The 22,988-nt window shown below is 46.1% G+C and overlaps 1 protein-coding gene across 8 annotated transcripts in view; it reads left to right on the top strand.

The window, feature by feature from the left end:
- Positions 1–22,988, top strand: part of TACC1 (transforming acidic coiled-coil containing protein 1) — an 868,514-nt gene that overhangs the window by 824,047 nt on the left and 21,479 nt on the right. For 6 of the 8 annotated variants that reach the window (XM_069617927.1, XM_069617926.1, XM_069617922.1 and 3 more), the window contains 5 exons: positions 10,222–10,374; positions 15,680–15,756; positions 17,191–17,234; positions 18,030–18,190; positions 22,751–22,857. In XM_069617927.1, the coding sequence (XP_069474028.1) occupies positions 10,222–10,374; positions 15,680–15,756; positions 17,191–17,234; positions 18,030–18,190; positions 22,751–22,857 (542 nt within the window). The remainder of the gene's footprint in view (positions 1–10,221; positions 10,375–15,679; positions 15,757–17,190; positions 17,235–18,029; positions 18,191–22,750; positions 22,858–22,988) is intronic. The other 2 variants (XM_069617924.1, XM_069617925.1) reach the window with 1 other exon arrangement.

Here is a 22,988-nt window from a genome sequence, read left to right as displayed (position 1 = left end):
GAAGTACATTTTGGGAACATAAGAATGACCACTAATTCGACAAATAGGACTGTGATAGTAATTCAAGCATGCCGCCTTTCTGATCACGCAAGGTACACTGAGCTTGGTGTTCATTTCATTTGTCATTTACCTCACCCTAAAAGTGACATGCCTGCAACCCACAAGCCATAAATACCCATAGACAGCTTGAACATTCAGGCCTTATCCTTCAACAGAGTGCTCTGTTCAATTTCCCTACATGCATTCAGATTGTGAACTGCAAGCTGTGTGCAGGAGAAATTGTACTCGAGTGCCTATTAGTGGAGGGCTGAAGGAGCCCTGGCTTGGGAGCACTCGTTGGAGACTAACACGGCCCACTGAAAGCGTTTGGAGCATCTAAGAAAGAAGAATGAGCTGTGCTGGAAAGAGTGAGGCTTCCTTCCCAGCGAAACACACCCATTGATTGTAACCCAGAGCAGAAACCGCCGCACAGGATTGTGGGCACTCAACTAAAGAAGTGGGACCCTGCCTCGGGACGGTCTCTCAAACAAATAATTGACATACCACCTGACCCAGAATAACATGATACACAAACATGGTGGTGGACCCTGAAAAGGCTCTGCCATGTTTCTGTGCCATCTTATTCTGGGTCACGTGATAGGTAGTCAGTCTGGATACACGCTTTCTTTCCAGGTGAGTAATTCGCCCTCTCAGATATGTGTTGCAGAAGGGGTTGCTATTGCAGCACGTGGCCTGCCTTCTTGAACAATTTAGCATTGCACAGCAAACCACACAAGGATAGCAGATAGAGCTATTAAAAAAATACAATACGAGACCACCAGGGGGCGCACTGATGGAAGGTCCCTGAAAGCGCATCTCTCCCACAGCGGCTCTGAAAATTGAAGCTAGCCCCCACTTTTTACCCCCCTCCGGATTAACCCTGCGCCCAGGTAGAGAGGAGAACCCCCCCCTTGGAGGGTGAAACAGCAGGATAGAACTGCAAAGTAACCGCAGAGCACGGCTGCGACGAAACAACGGGCGAAATTGAAAGTGCACCGTCCCACCCAGGACGTGGAGCACAGTGAGGGATAGAGGCCACCAAGCCCATGTAGAGGCCTGAGGAGCCGGGGAAGGGACCAGCAACGCTGTAAGGAGACGGAGAGACCTCCCTCTGCTGCCCATTTCGGGGCCCTGCACCCCTCAGGGCCAGCACCCACACAAACGAAGTGCACAGTGAGGGAGTGAAGCCACCCAGCCTGGGGAGAGACCTGCGTAGCAGGAGGAGCGACCAGCAGAGCCACAAAGAGGTGGGTTAGCCCTCCCCCCTGCTGCCCATTCCGGGCTCCCATATCTCACAGGGCTGGTGCCCAAAGGCTGGGGGATGCAACTGGGGCCCCAGACTCTCCAGAGCCCCACTGTAGCACCTATTAGGAGACAAGGCCACAAAGAGTTGGGAGAGAGCCCCCACCCCCTGTATGCCCTGCCCAGGCCCTCGCTTAGCCTGGACCCACACCTGGAAATAGTGCCAAACACCCAGGACCCCAGAACCCCAGACGCGCCGACAGGATTACCGGAAGGCTAACTCAGGCTGTCTGCCCCTGAGAGCGAGGGATTAAGGAGACCGACCCCGAGGACGCACACGGGACCCCCGGGCCCCGGCAGAAGTGGGAGAGGTAGCTCCCTGGGGCCCGCTACACAGGAGGTGTAGTCTGGGAAACATAGAGGTGACAGAGTTGTGCCCTGGCCCGCCACACCAGGTTGAGGGAACTGGGGTCCCTGTAGCCGGGTCAGAGGCCCGGGGAAGCTCGGTGGAGCACTGGGGAGACCAGCAGGGTCACGATACCAGAAGAAGAACAGGGATGTGTGGGCCCCCTATTCAGGTGCATGTGCCTGCCTCCCCACCTGGAAGAGTGTTAGGGAAGTTTGGGTAGGCCAGACCCGTACAGAAGACCCCAGTCCGCAAGGTGGTGGCCCAGGCATGTGAGGGACCCTACGACCCACAAACTGAAGTGACAGCCTGCCCTGGGCAAAGTGATATTAAGGAGTCTGCCCAGGTTGACAAGCCTAAGAGGATACCAGAGACCAAACTCACAACGAGGACCCAGAGCCCATTGACGCCCTGACAGTCCCCTCACCAGAGGTGGATAAAGTCACCAGTTAGCACTGGCAGGGACACTACCCACGCACAAGTGCACAGGCTGAAGAGTGAGGCGTCACATGGACGAAAGATCCAAATCGACAACTTTGAATACAACCCAAGAACAACCGAAGGGGGAGCAGGCAGATGGAACACCATGTCTGTGGTCGATGAGGAATGAGCCGCAACCAAAAAGGATGTAGTGGCACTAATGGAAGAGATTAGGAATATGAGAGCAGACATTGGGGGCACGGTCAACAAAATTACCCAAAGGATTGACAAGATGGAGGAAAGATTAGAGGAGGTGGAGCACAACCAGTCCTCCCTTGACACTTTGGAGACTCAAATGGATGTGCGTCTTTCATAGGTGGAGAGGAGAGAAGAGGCCATTATGCTAAAAATGGATGACCTTGAAAATCGTGAAAGGCGCAACAACCTCTGAATTTTTGGGACCCCGGACGAAGAGGTAAAGACTGAGAAAGACTTGGAGAGCCCTGTACAAAATCACAACTCATCTTTGACAACGACACAATAGATGAGGCAAATATTGAGCGGATCCACAGGGCGTGAGGCACAGCTGGAGGTTGCCTGTCAGTCCTCATCGTTTTAATCACTATGGGGACAAACTCAAGATCCTTAAAAGAACACAGAAAAAGGGCCCAGTGCTATATGGTTCAGCGAAGATCAGTCTTTCAGGATTTATCCTCACTCACCCTCACCAAAAAAAGGCTTTTCTCACCCCTCACCAAGTGGTTAAATGAGAAAGGGGTCAGATACAGGTTGGGATTCCTGTTCTCCATCACTTTTGAAATTGATTGGTACAAATGCAGGTTGATCACGGATAGAGGGTAACTTTATCACCATAATCGAGCTAGAGGAAGCGCTCGGAACAGCCAAGCTATTGGTATTCTCTTATCTACAGCTAAAAGGGATCTTCAAAGATACGGATCTCAAGGAAAAGATACAGAGGGACCTCACACCCTTCGAAGCACTCCTAGATAAAAGGACAGAAATGAGGGGGTTGATTTCGGAAATGTACAGGGCCTTGGTTGGGTCGAGCAGTGACTCCACAGAGAAATTGTGGGGTCAATGGGAATGGGACCTTTAGGAACCAATATTGACCCGGACCTCTGGGAGAGACTCTGCAGGGGTGCGACTCAGACATCAATCTCCTGCCAATACAGACTCCACTCCATTAAGGTACTCCACAGGTGGTATTATGACCCAGTCAGACTCTCAAATGTTCCAAAATTCAAGCCTTGTAGGTTGGAGAGTATGTGAGGAGAGAGCCGACTACAGGCATATGTGGTGGGGGTGCCCGAGGGTACACATCCTCTGGGACGAGGTCCTGGGTTGGATTAAAGATCTAGATGGTATAGCCCGATTCAAATCACCCATGTTGGTCTTGTTTTGTATGGAGGAAAAGGATGGGGAATACACAAGACTCCCGAAAACGGCGGCAGCGTTGTTGGCCGCATGGGCATGTATAGCTATGAAATGGAAAACTGTGCAACCTCTGAGTAAAAGGGAATGGACCAATGTACCAAAAAATGTATATACCATGGAAGGAATCACAGCGAGCTCCAAGGACTGGCAGGCCTTCTGGAGATTGAATGAGCTGAATTCATGGCAAAATATATGGGTCCGGACCCATAAACTGTATGCACCTGAACGGGTGGCACGAGTGGGGGGATCCGGAGGGGTGGTGGCGAGTCAACCAAGTGCACAAGGGACTCGGGGACTCATATCAATTGACTCCGAAAATGTGCTACCAAATAGGAGGCTAGTAGCCATGGGATTTAACAGTTAATGAGTCAATGGGCCTCATTATCAGTCCGGTGGTAGCCGTGCCGGTAAAAACGGCACGGCTGCCGCCAGAGTCATTTTTTTCCCAGCGCCCGGCAATGGGGACTTACTGGGGCATTACAGCCCTGGCGGTCCCGGTAATTCTTCATTGCCGGGCACCGGAAAATGTTACTACCCATTCCCATTCGAGTCCCATTGAACTCAATGGGAATGGGGAGGACGGATGCAGCGGCACCATTCATGAATGGAGCCACTGCAGGGCTGAAAGACACCCGCTCGCAGAACTCGTAGTTTGCTGGTCCGGAAACAAGCATACCAGCAAGCTTACTGGTACCGTTGTTTCCGGACCGGCAAACTTGTAATGAGGCCCAATGTGGCTAAAGGTCTTAAGTGGTGTTCGGTGAAGGGGGGAAAAAGTTGTACCAAATGGGGCTAGGGAGGGAGGGGGAAGAAACGAGGGAGGGAAAAAAACGACTTGAAGTCATTTAATTATCCTGATGGACTGGGGTGTCATGTTCCGGACCCCGTCCAAAGTTGATGTTAAATGTGACTTAAACCTTCAATAAAATAAAATACAATACACAGGGGAACTGGGTCTCTGCCCTCTATCGAGCTTTAAGTAACCATGCAATTGTGCCATTGCACGATCTGAGGGGGGGATGGGACATGGACCTAGGGGATACAGAGGAGGAAGAATGGAGGGAGGCACTAGAATGTCGAAGAGAAGTGGCGATAGCAGCCCAATTTAGGCTGATACAATTTAAGTATTTGCACAGAATATACTACGCCATTTAGAGGCTAAGGAAGATGGGCAGGGTGGAGGATGACAGCTGCCCTAAATGTGAAACCCACAGGGGTACCTTCATCCACATGATATGGCACTGCCCAAACCTGCAAAGATACTGGGGGAAGGTGCAGCAGGAGGTCAGGGAGGCCCGGGAGAGATCTATACGCCTAGATTCAGGGGGAGCAATTCTGAGAATATGGGGTGAGGAAGACTTTGACAGATATGAAAGAAACTTCCTTAAGATTGCATGTATTGTGGCCAAAAGGGACATAGCTCAAAAATAGTTGAGGCGGACACCCCTCTCCCCCCCAACAATTGCAGCATGGAGATCAGGAATGGACGTGGTTAAGAGGTGGGACCAGGTAGTGATCAAGCACAGAAGCTGTGCTTGCCGAAGCATGCAAAAATCTGGGGATGCTGGAATTGAGGGGTGTGGTGGCAGGTTGCCGAGGAGGGGGAAATAGTTAAGCTAGGGGGCGGGAGACTATATGGAATCTGAACAAGGGCAAAGGTGGACTTTCTGGGAAGAACTGGGAAAGGGTGGGGATACTGGAAGACAGGGTGGGGGGGGGGGCGCCGACACCTATTTACCATTATTGGAAAGATACAGTTTGTTGATGTCTCTTGATTTCTGGCGAATGCACCAGTGTTTGAACAATCCCAATAAAAAGTTGTTTACCAAAAAAAAATACACTGTAACTGTAAATCTAAATCTGTAGTTCATGCCCTGCGAGGGCCACTAATGCCCTGAGAAGGCCTGCACTGCAGCACAGCTTGATTATGTAAGATTATGTACTGGTGCGATGTCTTGCTTTTCTTCATTCACATGATGGGCTTCTTATTATCCGGCCTTCGCGCTACCGGGTTAGCGCAGCAGATGACAATGCGATTAGCGCAGTCAGCAGCAGAAGCTTACTGGCACAGCCTGAACCCCTGTAATCCGCACAAGGGCATTAGTAAAGCAGAAGTAGGGCAATGCACACCCTCTCCCGGGGGCTTCACCAGACGGATAACTACATTTTGTCGGGGCGAGCAGGATGATGTGCTTAAAGTGATCGATTGCTAATAGCCGTGGCATTCGTATAGCTCGTGTGTTACAGTGAGGGAGAGGTGCGAGCCTCACGTACAATACTTAATACAATGGAGAAAAGGACAGGTCTGGAATATACAGCAGCAGAAACCCAGAAGTAGGTGGTCAGAGCTCAGAGAGGAGGCAGCACATCCCGTGGATGGAGAGGCCTGGTGAAAGATGTCCATACTTATTGAAGGTGTTTCCTTGTGGAGGGTGCGACTGTCTACTGGTCACTAGGAGATGACGCTTCTTGTCTTTGCCAGTGGTGTGGTGTGCAAGAAGCTCAGTGTGTCTCCACTGCTTCTTCTGACTTAATCACTATATGGTTGTTTTAGGACTTTTAAGGACATTTTAGCAACAGAAAAAACCATAGGGTGTACATTTTCTGATACCTCAATTAGATGTATGTCATGTTAAGATTCCTGTACAGCAGGGTGTCTGCAACCTTTGTCCCTCAAAAGGTTTTGGACCAGCTCCCATCAGCCATGACCAGCATAGTCAAGTGAGCGGGATTATAGGAGTTGTAGTTCTACAAACCTGAGACCTCCACATTGCAGACCACTGGATACAAAAAAAACGATCCGAGTAACGCCCAGCACCTTGGAGTTGATCCTTTGGAGGACAGGTAGCCAATAAAGAGATATAAGCCATTGTGGTCTGCTCTCGCACCTGCTGGGTTGAGTAATAAGGTCATTGTTGATGGTACGTGCAGCAGTCTGGGTGCCCTGAGGGTGGGTAGACCGAGAAACATGCCTTTACAATAATTAACTAATACTGATATGTTTCTATTTACAAACAATGGAAATTGAAGCAAAAAAAGCATAATTTTGGAATAAGCATTTTACATGAAAAAAGCAAGCAAACCCAGATAAGTAATGGGGGGTAAGCGCATATTCAGTGCTGCCCATGAAGCCCCACATGCCAAGCCACACCCGGCTAGTTTCAAATGCGTGACCCCTGGACCTGGCACTATACTTGAGGCCATCACAGAAGCTGTGGTAGTCAAAAGCATAATACCCCATCTTGCCACAATCGCATCACTGGTCAGCAGGATCAAAGCCACCTGTTGCTGGATGCCAGCCACACCCAGAGATCTAGGGGCTGCCAGTGGGCAACTGCCCGCAAACCCAGGCTCCACGGGTTACTGGATTTCCCTCAAGTCTACATCATCTGCGTCTTGAGGACTTCAAACTCTACAAAGGCAAAGCCAGGTGGATTCATGTCCACTCAGCGAGCCATAGCAGGGAATGAAAGGCTGACACCAACTCACCGCCCCCTGTAGGTGCGTACACGGAACCAGCAGAATCTGCAGCAGGAGAACGAGATCCCGATCATCTCCCCAGGGATCTGCTGTCCCCACAAGTCAAGAACCTTGTCCCACCCCTTAAGTAAAGACCCTCTTATAAGGATAACGCCACCAAGAGTGGAGTAGCCTGTTGTGAATTGTTTCAAATTAAGTTGTTTCTCTGCCGTATATAAAAAGAGTTTTAAATCCCTGTAGGTTCTTTCGGTTGTATACGAATTGATCGTGTTACAACTGCTCGAATGACAATTGACCTTTTCACAATTGACCGAATTGTGATGGTCAATTGTACCATATATGTGGGGGGAAACTCCCCACAACCCCCCACCCAACGCCAAACCCCCCAAAACCTATATATATATATATATATATATATATATATATATATATATATATATATATATGGTCAATTGTGAAAAGGTCAATTGTGACCCTTTAAATTCGGTCAATTGTTCATTCGAACAATTGTAAACGACCAATTTGGGTAATACCGTTCTTTCCACTCACTCAGGCTGTTCTGGTGAAAGACAGTGGCATCCATTGTAGGGACGACTCCGTAGCCTCATATATAGGCTGGCTTTCTACAGTCGGTGGCAAACAGCAGCATTGGGACTTCTCCCTCGGAATGAGACACAAAACCCTCTACTACGCATAGTGGTTTATCCTACTTTGCAAAACAAAAGAGCTGATGGCTGGGAGTTTTGTGGTTAATCCTAGCCTCTGGCGTCGCTCTAGGCCATCCTCCAAACCAACGTTCTTCTCCTGCAAAGCCATTACAGAAGGGGGAAAGACTGTATGCAAATCAGGCTTGGTCCCACCCCAAAATGGGAAGTCCAGTCTGAACTGCTGGGTCACATCCCTTCTGCACGAGACCACAAGCATCCCAGACATGTTCTGGCCTCATCCTACTTTGGCCACACATCATCACTGCAGATTTAGGTGCACGTCATGTCTGTGCGAATTGTGTTAGAACAAGGGGGAGCTCTCTAAGGGCACCACTACCAGGTAATAGTAAATAGGTCCCTGTCTTCGGATTCTCAGATTGGGAACTTATGTGAAGGTGTTCACGAAATATCTATTTTTCTGAGACAACAGTATAGGCACAACCACTGGGGTGCCGAGTAAGCGCCGAAATGCGCCTCCACGTGCACTTTGCATATTATTGTTCTGCTATTGCACAAAACACAAACCACTTGTGGATGAGTTGTCTTAATCACTGCCCTTCAAAAAACACTTTGAACCCATTTAACATTTCATATCGTGCCCTGTGTGATTCCTCTACTGTGAATAAAGCAGAATAAAACGTGACCCAATATCACAATGGTTAATTCAGACCCCAATTCCAGTTCCGCTGTACACGCTGGCGCTCTCATTGTTACATTCCAGAGGGGGGGGGTGGGAATGGTCACCTACCCATGTGTCGGAACATTTCCCAGCTCCCAGTGCAGGGATCGACATTTTGAATAGAGAAGCAAAGATCTCAAACAAGCTCCTGGGCGGCTGGCATATACAATTGGCAAAGATCTACCACTGGGCAGCGAGGAGCTAGTGCATAGCGTTCAGCAAATCTAACTTGCCCAAAAGATGCAAACTTAGTTTGTTTATTATTATCCCTTATGCTTTAAATGCCATCTAGACGTGGTCTAATGGTTATGTATACATTCTCTCAAATGCACAGGTGTGTTTGTTCGGCATCAGTTGGTCTGGGGAGGTAAACCTAGCATCTGGTGGCTGTTGGTGTCAATCTGGCCCGGCTCTTCTATTTAATTATTTATTTGCATTTTTAAAGCACTCACACAGCCTGCGGGCATCGATGCGCTGTTACAGGAATTGTTTGATTTTCAGTTTAATAATTGTTTTTTTTTTTGTCTTAGTTGCGTATTTATAATGCGCCTAAATACCCAGAGGTTTCTAAGCGCGGACCCGGAGATTGAACCTGTGTTGCTTCGTGTCGTCTTGCTTCCAGGGTGAACACGTTGCCGCTGAGAGCTGAATAGCTCCCAGCTCCCCTGAGTTTCGAACCCTGCCATGGAGTCACTCTTTTAGAGGTGGGGACGAGCTGGTGCAAGTATTTCACTTACGCCCAGTCTGCCTTCTATCCTTTAGTTGTCGTTTTTAGTATAGAGGTCAATTTTGTGTGGTCACAATAAAGTAGATAGACCTCTCTGCACACCAGTTTACAGAGTCACCGATTGCAATGTGTGCAGCTTTTTGTGAAAAAAATAAAATATATATGTATCACTATGAGTTGGGCCAAGTCAGAATATCTCATTTTTAGGGAGCACTTCATGCTGGATATAATAAGCGCAACTATGGCCCATTTTAAAGGTACTCCATTTATCAACCTGGCTGAAGGCCAAGTTGTCACCATAGAGATTAGAAGAGATGTTCTGCCGGCTGAGCACAGAAGTCTGACACGTGCACTCAATTCCATGAGCTATTTTACTGGGAACCGCTATCAAAATGCAGCCATGTTCTGGCTGTCCGTGCAAAACCGGTCTGCATCTCAACAGACATGCTGGACTTCCATCAGTTCCTTCCAAGTGTCCTTCCAGTTGCAGTGTTTCAGCAAGTCTCTGGCTGTAGATAAGACCAGCTCGCCAGTGTGCCCACTGTTGCCCCCAAGCAGAGTAGTGTGCCAGTATTTTACTGTTTCCAACTCCTCTACAGAGGCGTAGCCAGGATTGTCTAACAAGTGGGACCTGAAGCTAAGGTAGTTGGACCACTGCAGTGACTTTAACATCTGCAAATGCCCACACAAAGCTGATGAGTAGGCATTCACAGATTTTGGGTGGGCCATGCCCGCTCAGGTCCTACGGTGTCTACGCCTCTGCTCCTCTATCCCACGCTTTTTCTTTTAAACGTGTAGTTCGGAGCACTCCAAATACCCTCTGCTCCACACCCGCTGGATCCCTGCCGCATTGAGACAGTAAATGAATCATGCTCAGAGGATCTTACACACACTCTGACTGTGTACCCATTTCTTTTAACGCTAATTTAGCACACTCTTTTACACTGAAATGTCCCCCAACGACTGCTATAAAAAGGAAAGGGCACTAAATACCAGAAGATTTTGATTTTATTGAAAAGAAGTAGTTTGAAATCGGAAAAGTAAAGAGTGATTATTCTCTCTGCAGAGTGTTGATGGGCGGCCTTCAGGGGACGTCTGTGCTACCAAGCCTATAGGGCCCGCTGCCATAAACGGAGGATGCGGGACAGAGGGCCCACCATATGGGATCCGCCTCAGCGAGTCAGACAAGACAGCGGTCCTCTCTTTAATAAGAGAAGAGGTAAATGCCTTACTCACTCCTGTACGTTTGGGGATGCCGCCTCATGCGTCTGTGTGGCAAGGACCCATGCGCCATGATGCCACCTCTTCTCCCTCCCTTCCATGCTCATCACATGCCCATTTCATAATCTGTGGTGCGCCGTTGGATGATGCCTGAGGCCTGGCGATGGTGTATGGTGTTTTGATGGTGGCTTTGTGGCGGTGGACCGTGTTGTTGCAATGGGAGGTTCCCAGAAGCTGTGTGGGCTATTGTGCACCTTAAAAATCACCAACAAATGTCTAAAGTAATACAATTCGTCTTGATGATGCAGCGCATGGTGCCAATAGAGGGAGTTGCTGCGTGCATTCTTCATGCACATCTGTTGAGTAGACAGCTCACCCATCTCAAGAGGTAGAGAATGCTGCATCAGCAGACTCCATCCTGTACATCTCTCAGTGCATTGTCATTTGCAAGATGCCATTTTCCAATGTCTGGATTATGAGTAGCTGTGGGTACCATGAGTATGATTTGTGTACACGGCTAACAAGATAGTGGACAAACCTGTGGCGCGAGCGACCTGGTTGCTGTACAGTGTTGTAATGTGCATGCATTGGTGTCAAGACAACACTGGCATCCTGTTCAGCGGAAGGCTTTTTCTGTGTATAGTTGTGGTTGGACTCTTTTTGCCGCCTAACTGGTTACGGATTGCAGCCTTGAGAACGGATGGACGGATTTCAGATGCCTTCCTCAGTCTGGATCTCGTAATGGTCTCTGGCTCCACACCACTACAACGCGCTGTTCTGGACACCAATCCTTTTTATCCAGGGGGATTTAGTCTTCTGTTGTACTGTGTCACCAGTGTAAAGTGAAGCCTAACCAGTTGCCTGTGACCATGATTGTTTCTGCTAACCTGATGAGTAAAGGCTGCGTTTACGTATTGAATGGCATCTAACACAAATGAACACGTGGATCCCAGATCTGTTCTCACAGGTGAGATCGCGATCACAGCAAACGCCTTGTGCAGGTTGAATTACAGAAGCCGGCATCCTTTGATGATGAGCGTTGTACTTGATAGTAGTGGGTGTGGGTTGCAAACTCACTCTTTGTTCACCCCCGCCCCTTTTAACCATTTTCATAGGCCTGCCCTTGAGTTCATGTACCAATCATTGTCACAGAATTCGATCTTTTGCAAGCCCTTAAACTTCATTTTTAGTCCTCCTCTTATTTTCAAGACTCAACATGAGTGGATTCTTTGCGCGGAAGGATCACTCTAGAGCGCCTCCTAGAGGAGTGACCACTCCCTGAATGTCATTGCATGTTTGTAATCAGCCAATGAAATTTAGCATCCTGGCTAACCCCACTGGTCTCCACTCAACTAAGCGCAATGCGAGCCATCCTCACTCTTCCATCTCTCAACCTAATGGTCTACAGTCAAGCGTTAGTACGCCCCGGGGTAGTGTCTCTTTATCCGATGACCATTCTAAATAATATAGTGCTTTAGAAATCTACACATTTCTGACCTTCAGTGTCCAGTGCTGGGACACAGTTTACCAGACCGGTTCTTTCAAGTATAGCAATTTCCAACAATATCCAATACGCGCCTTCCATGAACTTTGCTCCGTCAGTGATGCCCAATCCTGTTTTTTAACGTATATCACTTTTTTCAGGATATAAATTATTATGCATGTCACCTTGTGGCCACTTCTTACCATTGCTTTCCAATTGCTCATTTGTTCACTGGTTACCCGAGGTAAGGCTGGGGATGGGCAAGTCTTAGGATGATAGGCCTTTCATGGAGTAAGTAGTCACTTGGCGAGGAATAATACTCTTTACTTGCAAGCAGGCGAGGTTGAAGTTAATCTTGAACTCTGAGTAACATTGGGAGAGGTATATGTCTGAGAAGGAGCGGTGATGGCTCTTTGTGCTTTTTAGTTTGGCTTTTTTTTAATTTGTTTTCCAAAATAATGACCACCCATCAACTAATAATCATATCTTGTTAATAACTTCCAATTGATTTTATGTTAATTGTACAAAAACGTATTGTCTTGTCATGTGCCGTGAGCCTGACATGCACATGCATGATGGCATTAACGCTTTAGAAGTGATAAACCGACTATATAGAACTTCCGAAAATGTGTCCCTGGCCAGTTAACTTCTTAATACAGGACATCTGTCACCCATCTGATGCAGGGGTGATTTTGTTACCTGTACCCTCATTCAGATTGCATGTCCCCTCTGCCTGGGTTTGACAAGGCACGCAGGGAGGGGTGTTAGCCTCTTGTCCTGAGACATTGCATGTAGGTCTTTCTATGGTAACGCTGCAGAGTTTGATTGGCAACCGTACATCCTTAGTCTCTGGTTGGAACCATCGCATTTAGTTTGTGTTTTGAGAAGTAGATCTAGCTGTAAGTTGAGTCCTAAGATGCCCTAGAATATACAAAAGAAGTTCAACATGCAGTGTGGAGCGAGTCATCATGGGTGAAGTTATGTTATGTTATAGTGCATTTGTATAGCGCAGAATGTACCATTGGTATTATCTCAAAGCGCTGTGGGTTGAACGCCCTCTGGAACCGTGGTCCGTATCGGTTGAGAGAGTAATGCATCATATAGTGCTTGGGTGCACTTGGTATGGGTGCAGCTGGTGCAGGTTGCACATGTTGGCTGCGTTCTAATGCTAAGTGTAATATGGTGGATGTGAGAGATCAGTGTTAAGTACGCAGTATGGAGGGTGATCTCCAAATCTGCATTCTGGCTGCCGTGGTGCATGTGCAAGAGATTGTGTGCTGCTAGGCTGATTTGTTTGTGGGGTATAGCTGCGTTCTACCAGATTGTTGAGGTGTTATATGAGCGATGTGGGTATGTGTGCAGTTAGGCCCAATTCATTGAGGGGTGTAACTACGTTCTATTGTTTCTTGGTGTAAAGTGGTGTGTGAGCATAATGGTAGGAATGAGTGTATGCGGGTACCGGTGGGAGGCATCATTATATGGGATGGTTACGGAGCTCGGTGCGCCGGGGGAGCATGCACTGGGGGTTCATGGTAATGGATTTCACTCTGGAGTTGGCCTCAGGGGGCCTATTTCGTGTTCCTTTATAGAATTTTAGGCTGGCTTGGTGAGTGTTTTGAGGTTCTATATGATCTCTTGAGAGCGTTTGGCCAAGCATACTTTTTTCTGTCATGCCGGTGCAGGGTTGTTCGTTATTATTCCTGGCTAGGGGTCGCCTCTATAGATACAATAGCACCAGCAATACTTTGGAGGCTGAGTTCGGTGTGTGTAACTTTTAGCTGCAGAAGGCAGGAAATGTATCGATCTCTGGGCCGATTTCCGTGTCATGACTGCCCTGCTTTTCCAGGGTGAGAGAGTTTATTTATTGGTTAGCGGTATTCCATGGCTCACATGTTATGTTTCAGGTTAGTGCTTGTTCTTGTTCTCACTGAACTTTGGTCATTGTGGATTGATTGATTTATGGCCTTGAGCGGATCGTTCATGGATTCGGGAAGTGCCATGTTTTTACTGCTTTACGGAAGGCCATGTAATCCTGAGTGTGACGAATACGGGGAGGTAGCGACTCCCATACGGTTGGTGCCAAGGTTGAGAAAGCTGACCCTCCCAGTCTAGCTGAGTTGGAGGCTGGGATCACTAGTAGGAGGGGCATGCTTGACCTTAGGGTGCGTGATGGGCGGTAGCATATAGTCTTCTCTTGGAGGTATGATGGGCCAGACTTGTGCACTGCTCGGTGTGTGATGCATAGGATTTTGAAAGTGGCTCTTCAACTAATGGGAAGTCAGTGGAGGGTGCGGAGAGCAGGTGAGATGTGGTCTCTTTGTCCAAGAGCAAGCAGGAGTTTTGGACTCTTTGGAGTTTAAGTTGGTATGACAGAGCGCCTAGGTATATGGAATTCGCATAGTCTAGTCTGGGCATGGCAATTGGCATAATGGAGGTCAATCTTTTGGGGAAAAAGATGAGGGAACATTTCATGTCTGATGGGCCAGAATTTTAGAGCCTAGGGGCCTGTCTGTGAACTTCCATATCTTTCTCAAAGACACTTCTGGTGAAAGGTCCCAAATCTCCTTCAAACACCCACAGTGGCACTGGCTGAAGTTAACCATGGTTTTGAACCAAAAGAATCTATATCAAACGAAAATCAGCCTATTAAACAATAAAATAATTCTGCTTCAAGAGTGCTAGGTGGAGTTCCACGAACAAGCCTGGCTTTGACCTCCGATGATCAAAAACTGAAACCCAAGTGATGAGACTTGGCCGGATGAGAGTGTTTGTCTTGCAGCTCCAAAAGCAATCTCTCTAAAAAATAAAAAAGGTGTATTCAGCAAAGTGGGGTGTGTGAATGACCACACTGAAATAAGCCCTCCTGAGAAGGCATCTTGGGGGAAAATGGTCATGCACAATTATATTTTGTTATCATAGAAAATGTGGGAAATGCATTTATCTGGCATATTCTCGAAACAAACAATGCAAAAGGGAGTGAGATGAAACCTAGGATTCTTCTACATACACTTGGGAGTGGAACATAGACTGCCCCTACCATATTTTATTCTTCTGCCCCGCTTCCTGGAACATGCATCGTCCAATGATGGAAAGCCAGGGAACAGATCAAAGGATGTAAGATAAATTGATTGAAACATTTCCAAATAAAAACGAACAAAAAACTCTGAAGAAAAAAATACTGAAAGAAATCTAAATGTAGCGAGTGAGACTTTCCAGCGCTATCATGGATGTACAGTAGAAAAGTCCTGACCTGAGGATTTCCTCTTCATGGAAACCTGTCTGCTGCGTCTGCGGCCTCTGACCTTTCTTTGGTTGCTCTCCCCGCTCCCAATGTATGTTTTTCTGATGCTCATCTTCCTTCTCATTCCTACTGTACTCCTTCCATCTTCCCCCTTTTCTACTTCTTCTAACATGTCATGTTTTTAACCTCCTGATTTTAACTTTATAAAAGTCTGCACAAGCTGATTGTAAATGAATTGCACTATGAATGGATTTACTCACTATCCTCTTTAATAAAAAAGCAGACCATGATTCAGTTATCTTTGTTTGGGGATCAAAATAAAATCAGCAATTAGAAAATATTGACTGGGGAATCCAAAGTCAATGGCCAATCAGGAACAACAGATTTTTTCTAATTGAGGCAAACTGTTTCCCTACGAGTGTGATTGATGTTAATCACTTCTATTGTCCACTAATAGACATGGTGAGAAGTGGGCAAGAGGTGGGATTGCATTTGAAGAATGAAAATGTGGTTGCAAGCCCTTTCATAGGTCCTTATTCATTGTTCATGAAATCTCTCAATGTTTTGGACCCCGTCTAGATAATAGTGAAAGAAATCGAAGCCCAGGGATGGAAGCATCGATACGAAGATAGCAGGCAAGAGGTTCTGGAAATGAGGTACAGTGTAATGTGTGTTCTCACCCCAATGAAATTGCATATATATTGCCATTAATATAGTTGTGCACTATGTTACAATTCCAGGGAATTTGTCCATTCTCCCCAAGGGGGATCTGCCCCCTATGGGACTGGGCAATACACTCCCTAGGGGACAGGAAAGCGGGATCCCACTGGGGGTGGCCACCTCCTTTGGGAACAAGGAATGCCCAAGCCAGGGTCTTAGACCACCTCCCTTTACTCCAAAGTCCCAAATGTTTGTTGGTTATATGGGAGTTGAACAGGGCAATCATATGCAGGGCACTTTTAAAGTGGATGGCTTGGTGTCTGACCCCTATTTGTTGCCGCCCTCTTGTAAAGACCTGAATCAATGGAATTGTCCCTTCCATTCCAGTGAGGGAGATAAAGACACTTGGACACTGAGAAACGTGACGGTGTCTCCCTGGCTAGTCCCCCAGGATCTGTCATCCAGGTGGCCAGGACAAGGCCATCGCTATTGGATCCAGTTCCTGCGTGTGGACCAGTGAGGGAGGAACACCTGGATGGTGTTTTAGTAGCTGATTTGCCTTGGCATCTCTGTACTGTTGGTCAAACCCCAGAATGTTACTTCTGTGACTGCCAAGCCTGAGCCAAGAGTGACGTAGTCGAAAACAGGCTGTGTGTTAAAGGGAATGTTGTTGTTAACCAAGGGTAAGGGAATGCAACGGTCAAACTGGTACAGTAAAATTAAAAGGAGGTGAGGAAGGATAGCTCCGAGGCAACGCGTTTGTCTTGGAAGCAAGACAACGCAGCGCAACACAGGTTCGAATACCGATCCTGAGCTTAGAAACGACTCATTGCTATTATGCGCCTTATAAATGAACAATTATAATTATAAAAGGGCCAAGACCTTGATGTCAAAAAGCTTATTATTAAGAGGTTGTTCCATGTAATTTCATGCTAGATTTATTTTAGTTTGTAAGCGTGTCAATTTTCATTCATAACTTGGTTGTTCACATGTTTTCAAAAGGCTATGTCTGAATCAGTCATTAAAATGTATGTAGCTTGTAAATATATGCAACTTTATCTCCTTATCTAATGCATTTACTGTGTGAAAAGAATGAAGCTATTCGGCCCTATGTAAGTGCCCCGCTGCTTCCGCATGTTGCAGGCGGGTCATTTCATGATCTGCACCAGTGCTTCTCTCCCTTGGCATATCATGTTATGTGAGGTTTACCAGAAGGAGCAAATGGTGCAGATTAAGGTGTAAACAAGTGCAAATCCTTCTTTTCACGTGGAGGAAACCAATTTTTGATGGACTATTTGGTAATCCGTTTTATGTTCACAACTGAGTTTGTCAATGATCTGTTTAATATGTCAATTGCGCTTTCTCATTTCTTGTACATTTTGAGAGATTATGAAAAATCAATGATGCCTCCTTTTTTATTTTTATTTTAGGAAAATTGTTTCTGAATATGAAAAAACGATAGCACAGATGATAGGTAAAAAAAACGATTCTTGTTGTATTATTGTCATAAAGTGGTTGCATGTGGGCCAAGGACTTTGATTTCTGGTGCAACCATTGCTGAAATCTGTAAAGTTGGACTTTTATGTAAATAGACAGTCCTCGCTTATTATTTTCAAATCCGACTGACAGTTGGTTTTCATGGAGCTATTCAGTAGTCCCAGTGTTTTGTTTGCCCAACTCTGCTTCCCTGTCACTTGTTGCCAAATTACAACGCATTTGGGAGTGGCGTGCCCTCCAGACTTTTTCCTCTGCTCTGTCACCCTATTGCCTGTTCCTTGAGTCTCCGAGTTCCCTTATGGGGGAAAACCCAGCCCATTCCTCCCACCCCTCGATTGACCCTACGGCAGCCACCTTCCCCCTTCCACCCATTTGCGCCTTCAAAATGCCACCTTCCACCTTTGTCCTTGGATTCAGGTAGTTCGACCATACCCTCAATCTTATGCATCCTTTCACCTACCATTTTAGGACAAGCACTGCACCTTCTCCCACCACGGACCACTGCTTCACTGCCCCGCCCCCTTCCGCCCTGTCTTCCCACTTGCGCAGATAATGGACTCCATACACAATTGGCAAACGGCACCCACTGGTTTCGCCCAAGTCTGTCAAGAAGCACTTTCAGCACATTCGGGCATATGAGATTGCCCAGTGTTCGGGATACTGTTTTGTCCATCAAGATAGACATGCATCATATTCTTTTCATATGGCGACTGTGTTTACAGCCTTGTGGAAGTGCAATACTTCACGGTGTCCCTTTCTTTGTGCCACACAGAGGATGAACAGAGAACCAGCATGGCATCTCAGAAGAGCATCCATCAGCTCACAATGGAGAAGGACCAGGCTGTGTCTGACCTCAACTCGGTGGAAAGGTCTCTGTCCGACCTATTCAGGAGATACGAAAACTTGAAGGGAGTCCTGGAAGGCTTCAAGAAGGTGAGGTGCCAGCCCATACCCTTTTTGAAACAGGTTCTGGAACCTGCCTCTGTCTCTCATGGTGGTTGGTCTGAAAGTCCGTTGGAATGGAGTTGACCTCTTGTTTACAGCAAAAAAAAGGAATTTGAAAAGATGTACTTCAGAAATTCAAACCTGCAAAACTGAACATTGATTTCTACGTGGACAACTCGATCATCATGCCATTGTTAACAGTGACGTTTATGCATTGCTCGTACGTGTTATATTACAGATCTTAACGATGTCACATCTTTAAGAACGGAGGTCAGCCTAATGGGAGATGGACCAAGGCTGAAAAATATGGGTTCATTATACCAGCCTCAGATTACGGGAAGGACTATTCCATATTGTCCCTGCTACCACTGTAAACCCATGGTCCTCTACCTTTCAATTTGGAGATCATGAGAACGAGCTTAGCTGACGAAAGAGAGTGAGCACCTAGGAGCCTAGTGGTTAGGTTATTGGTTCAGGGAAATCAGACCAACGTGATGCAAGGCTCGATGGGCTATGCACAATGACGTTACTCTCACACGCACAAGTTGCAACAGTAGTTATGCTGCAGCATTCTGTAGCCACTAAAAATGTCAGCACAAAAGGAAAGGCGTTGCCTGATAAATGCTGCTCACATAATCAGTTTTTGACCTCGCTAAGGCCAAAATGACCTTAACCTTCTTTGGCAATGCCAACAAGGAGCACATCCTTCTCAGAAGACATAGAATTAAAAGAACTGCTTTGGGCACCGCTGCCGCCTACCTCAGACAATGCACCAAGATTTTGGACTTTGCCTGTTGATGGGCAAGTGCCCAATTCCGCCGTGCCAGAATGTACCAGGCCAAATTCCTTTCTCATCCCCAATAATCTCCCCAATGATCATGATCTCCCTTTTGAAATTGATTGTTTTTAATATATTGTGTTCCTTTCATGTAGCAATTGCCAAAGAGCATGCTGTGAGGTATGATTCCTCAAATGAGGGCACACAGATGCATGAGCAACTGTGTGTCTGATGAGTTACAGAGACCCATAATGAAGTAACAATGATTCCACTCATTGCATGGAAGTCAACACTGTTTGTTTGATACTAACGTCATTTTCCAAACGCCCTCATAATTTGGGGTTGGCAGAAAACAAGAAATTGCAAAATGAGGCACCTAGGAACGTGAGGGAGTTTGATGTTTAGCGGGCCATCCTCCATGGTTAAAGGTTATAGCTGAATGCTAGGCACGGCTTGTGTTCAAGTACACGATTTCTACAAATCTGTCATAATTTGAACACATGAAAGCCTATGCTCATAGAATGGTGTACATGCAGGGAAATACTGAGGTCAATATAGTAAAGCACGCCTTGCTAGGCGCCACTTTTGCCTGCTTTGCATACAGCCATCCTAATGCATACCTTGACTCAAATCTCAACACGAAAGAGAGACCCTAGTGTAATATGTTATGTTATGTTGCTTTGCATTTATATAGCGCCTTATGTATCATTGGTATGATCTCAAAGCGCTGGTAGGTTCAACGCCCTCAGGAACCGTAGTTTGAGTCAGGAGAGAGAGAGAGAGAGAGAGAGTCATAAGGTGCGTGGGTGCACCGGATATGTGTGCAGCTGGAGTGGTATTTGCGTGATAGCTGCTTATTGGCGGTAGGTGTGGTGGTTGGGAGGTCAGGAATATGTGTTCATTTTGGTGGGTTGATACCCAGACTGATTTCTGGCTGCGTTAGGCCTGAGGAGACGCTTAAGCTAGAGGTGTGTGCTCAGCTGGGTGACTTTAATTAGGATGATGGGAAGTATGTGGCGGGTGTTAGTATGAGAACAGCTGTACCAATTGTGTCATAGTATCGCTGTATTCCAGTTGAGTGGTGGTGTATAGGAGAGAGTAAGCGTGGTGGTGTGATATGGTGGTTTCCGGTAGGGCACTTGAGATCGAGCGCTCCTCTGTACCAACAATTCTATCAGTTTTATTCACTCTGTCCGTTCATTCATCTTCGTCTGTTCGTACATTTTATCTGGTTCGTCATTTAGTTTACTAATCTTTCCATTCATTGCATCATTCGATCCTTCATCTATATGAACTACTCTATCAGTCTGTTGATCCATATCATCCTTCCCATCTGTTCACTGTGATTCATCTGTTCCATCATTGTTTATTCGTTCGATCCGTTCCATGTGTTTTACGCACTTCATCAGTATATGAATATGTGCAAGGGCTACCCCTAGACTTATTAAATCTCAATAAACAAACAGAACCCTTACATCTAGTTGTTACAGATGGTTGTACACAAAACAAAATGATGTTTTAGTCATTCAAGTATTAAAAAACAATACAAAAATACATCATCATTAAAAACAGTGGTTTACGATATATACAAAAATATACAAAAGTGGCTTTTGCAAACATCCAATAACATATTTTGCACTTTAAATGCTTGTGCGAATGTGATGGCGCATATTTTAATCTAAACGAACATATACACAACAATGCGTCTGACGTACTCAGATTTCCTCATTACCTGATTGAGTACGATCAGCAATGCCATTAACAAACAGTCAACAGGTGGAATATTGAATTCATTCACTACATAGAGGAGCAAACAGCACATATATTATGAAAATCACACACTATTACTGTCATCATAAATTGTTTGTGATGATCACTTTGATGTTAAACAACATCTTTTTACCCAACATGTTTTGTTCCTTTTCAAACAACAATTACTTCTGGAACTTCTTCAGGGGAACAATATATACAACACCTAGCCAATCTACCATTAACAGTATTTCTTTCTATATTGCAAGCAGAAGTCAATAGCTCTATTGACTAATGGACTCTTATATTGAAGTGTTTCTTGATGATAGACAATTCTACACACTTTTGAAGAGCGCGCAGTCTCAAATATGATGCCACCACCTTTTGGACAACAAAGTTCAGCCTAATTACTGCTGCTTATTCATAATAAGTTTGTGGTTTTGGTGGCTTTTTCTCTGCGCCAAGGAGGAACGAATATCCCCAGTTGGATTTTCCTGAGTCACTCGGTCCTGAACTCTGGTAAGGAGACTTTTGATGAAGAATTCCTACTTCTGTAGCACCTCATGGATGCCTGTGAAGTTTCAGCCGGATTTGTTCTTCAGGAGACAATGCACTCGATGATGGTCCAGGTTCACCAGGTATTGGGATATTGCAGCCCAGAAAGGGTGCAGGAAGTCAGGGGTTGAGTCAAAACGAAGTAGGTTTTGAGGCTAGTTGGTCCCACTCGTCCTTGGCAGATCTTCCCTGTCGATGTGAAAATGGGGTCAACACAGCTGCAAGGCTTCACTGATGCTTTCACAGTCCTGGAAGGTGCTGCTGGCGTCTCTGCTCATCTTCATCAGATATCTTGTTCCAGTGGTCGACTCTGCCTGTAGTCCCAAAATCCTTGCCTTTTATGCAGAATTTCATTAATTCATTTTGGGCTCCTCCCTCACTTCCTGCCTTCCCAGACACTAGAACCTGGGTGGGCATCAGGGTTGAAACCCGCCAAAGGCAAAACACACAAAGGACTAAAACCTAGTAAAAATGATAAAGTAAAAGCCCAGAAGCAACTGACAAATGAAAAATGGCAAAAAATGGTGAGAAATCAGCTTGTACCCTGCACAAAAGGTAGTAAAGAGTAACTACTGCCACCAGCCATTTAAGTCAGTCAGTGTAACAAAATGTTACATGAGATGTGGGATCAGGAGTAGTGTGTGCTGGACCCACAAAAGAAAAGGTAAGTAAGATAAAAGTCCTCCTACTAATCCTGGGAACTGTAGTTTTCAGAAGAAAGGTGTTTTAAAACTTAAGAGAAGTCACAGTGGGACTGTACAAGTGCTGTGTGTCACTATGCAAAAAGCAGATGCTTATGGAGTTAACCAGACTCCATGAAACAGTAGAATCAGAAATCCTAGTCAGAGAAAATACATGAGTGAGTGGTACAAAAGTCGCACTCACTCAGGCGTTGAAAAATAGTCCAGAAAAAGAGTTAAGGGTCTCTAAGGTTAAAGGGAATTAGCACAGATCCGAAAATTCTCCCTAACAAATGTTCAACCCTAATAACAAAAAGTCTCTCTTGTGTAACGTGTGTCAGCTGAATTTGGTATGAAGAAACCGCAACTAGAGCACAAATTAACCTTTTCAAATCTGTTTTGACGAATTGGAAGAAAAGATACTTTTGCAAAGGAACAAGCACAATCATGAATATTAAGCGCAAAGTCAGAGTGTCAGCTAGGATTAATTTTGTTTTTTTACAAATTGAGTCGTGAGCAGACGCCCCTCTTCATAGCTGAGGTCACTCTGCAACACAATTTTTTCAAGCAAAATCACCTCATCGCCCCGGACAGTGCGTCAGTGCAGTCCTGTTGCCCTTTTCTTCATTGCTTGCATGTTTTCTTGCAATCTAATCACCTAGCTTAGTCCAGCACATTTAGCCCACCTCTGCCTGTACATTTACAAACATTGAAAATCCACCTCTCAATGCAGCTTCACCGCTATGTTTTCCTGGAATCTCATTGTCATTGTTTGTCTTTGATTAGAATGAAGAAGCCTTGAAGAAGTGTGCGCAGGATTACTTAACGCGGGTCAAGCAGGAGGAGCAGCGGTACCAGGCTCTGAAGGTACACGCTGAAGAAAAGCTAAACAAGTAAGAATTTGCCATCAACTATTTCCCTGCATGTGTGTTGGATCAAGAGGCACACAGTGAAACAGCAATAGCTACTCATTTTGGTTGAAGAGGGATGGATAGGGTGGCGCGTTGAAAGGTTGTCTCTCTGT

Source organism: Ambystoma mexicanum, chromosome 10, assembly GCF_040938575.1.
Source record: "Ambystoma mexicanum isolate Mex_15411 chromosome 10, UKY_AmexF1_1, whole genome shotgun sequence".
Classification (NCBI taxonomy): Eukaryota; Metazoa; Chordata; class Amphibia; order Caudata; family Ambystomatidae; genus Ambystoma; species Ambystoma mexicanum.
The sequence above is the reverse complement of the archived record's forward strand: the minus strand, read 5'-3'. Positions and strand labels throughout refer to the sequence as shown.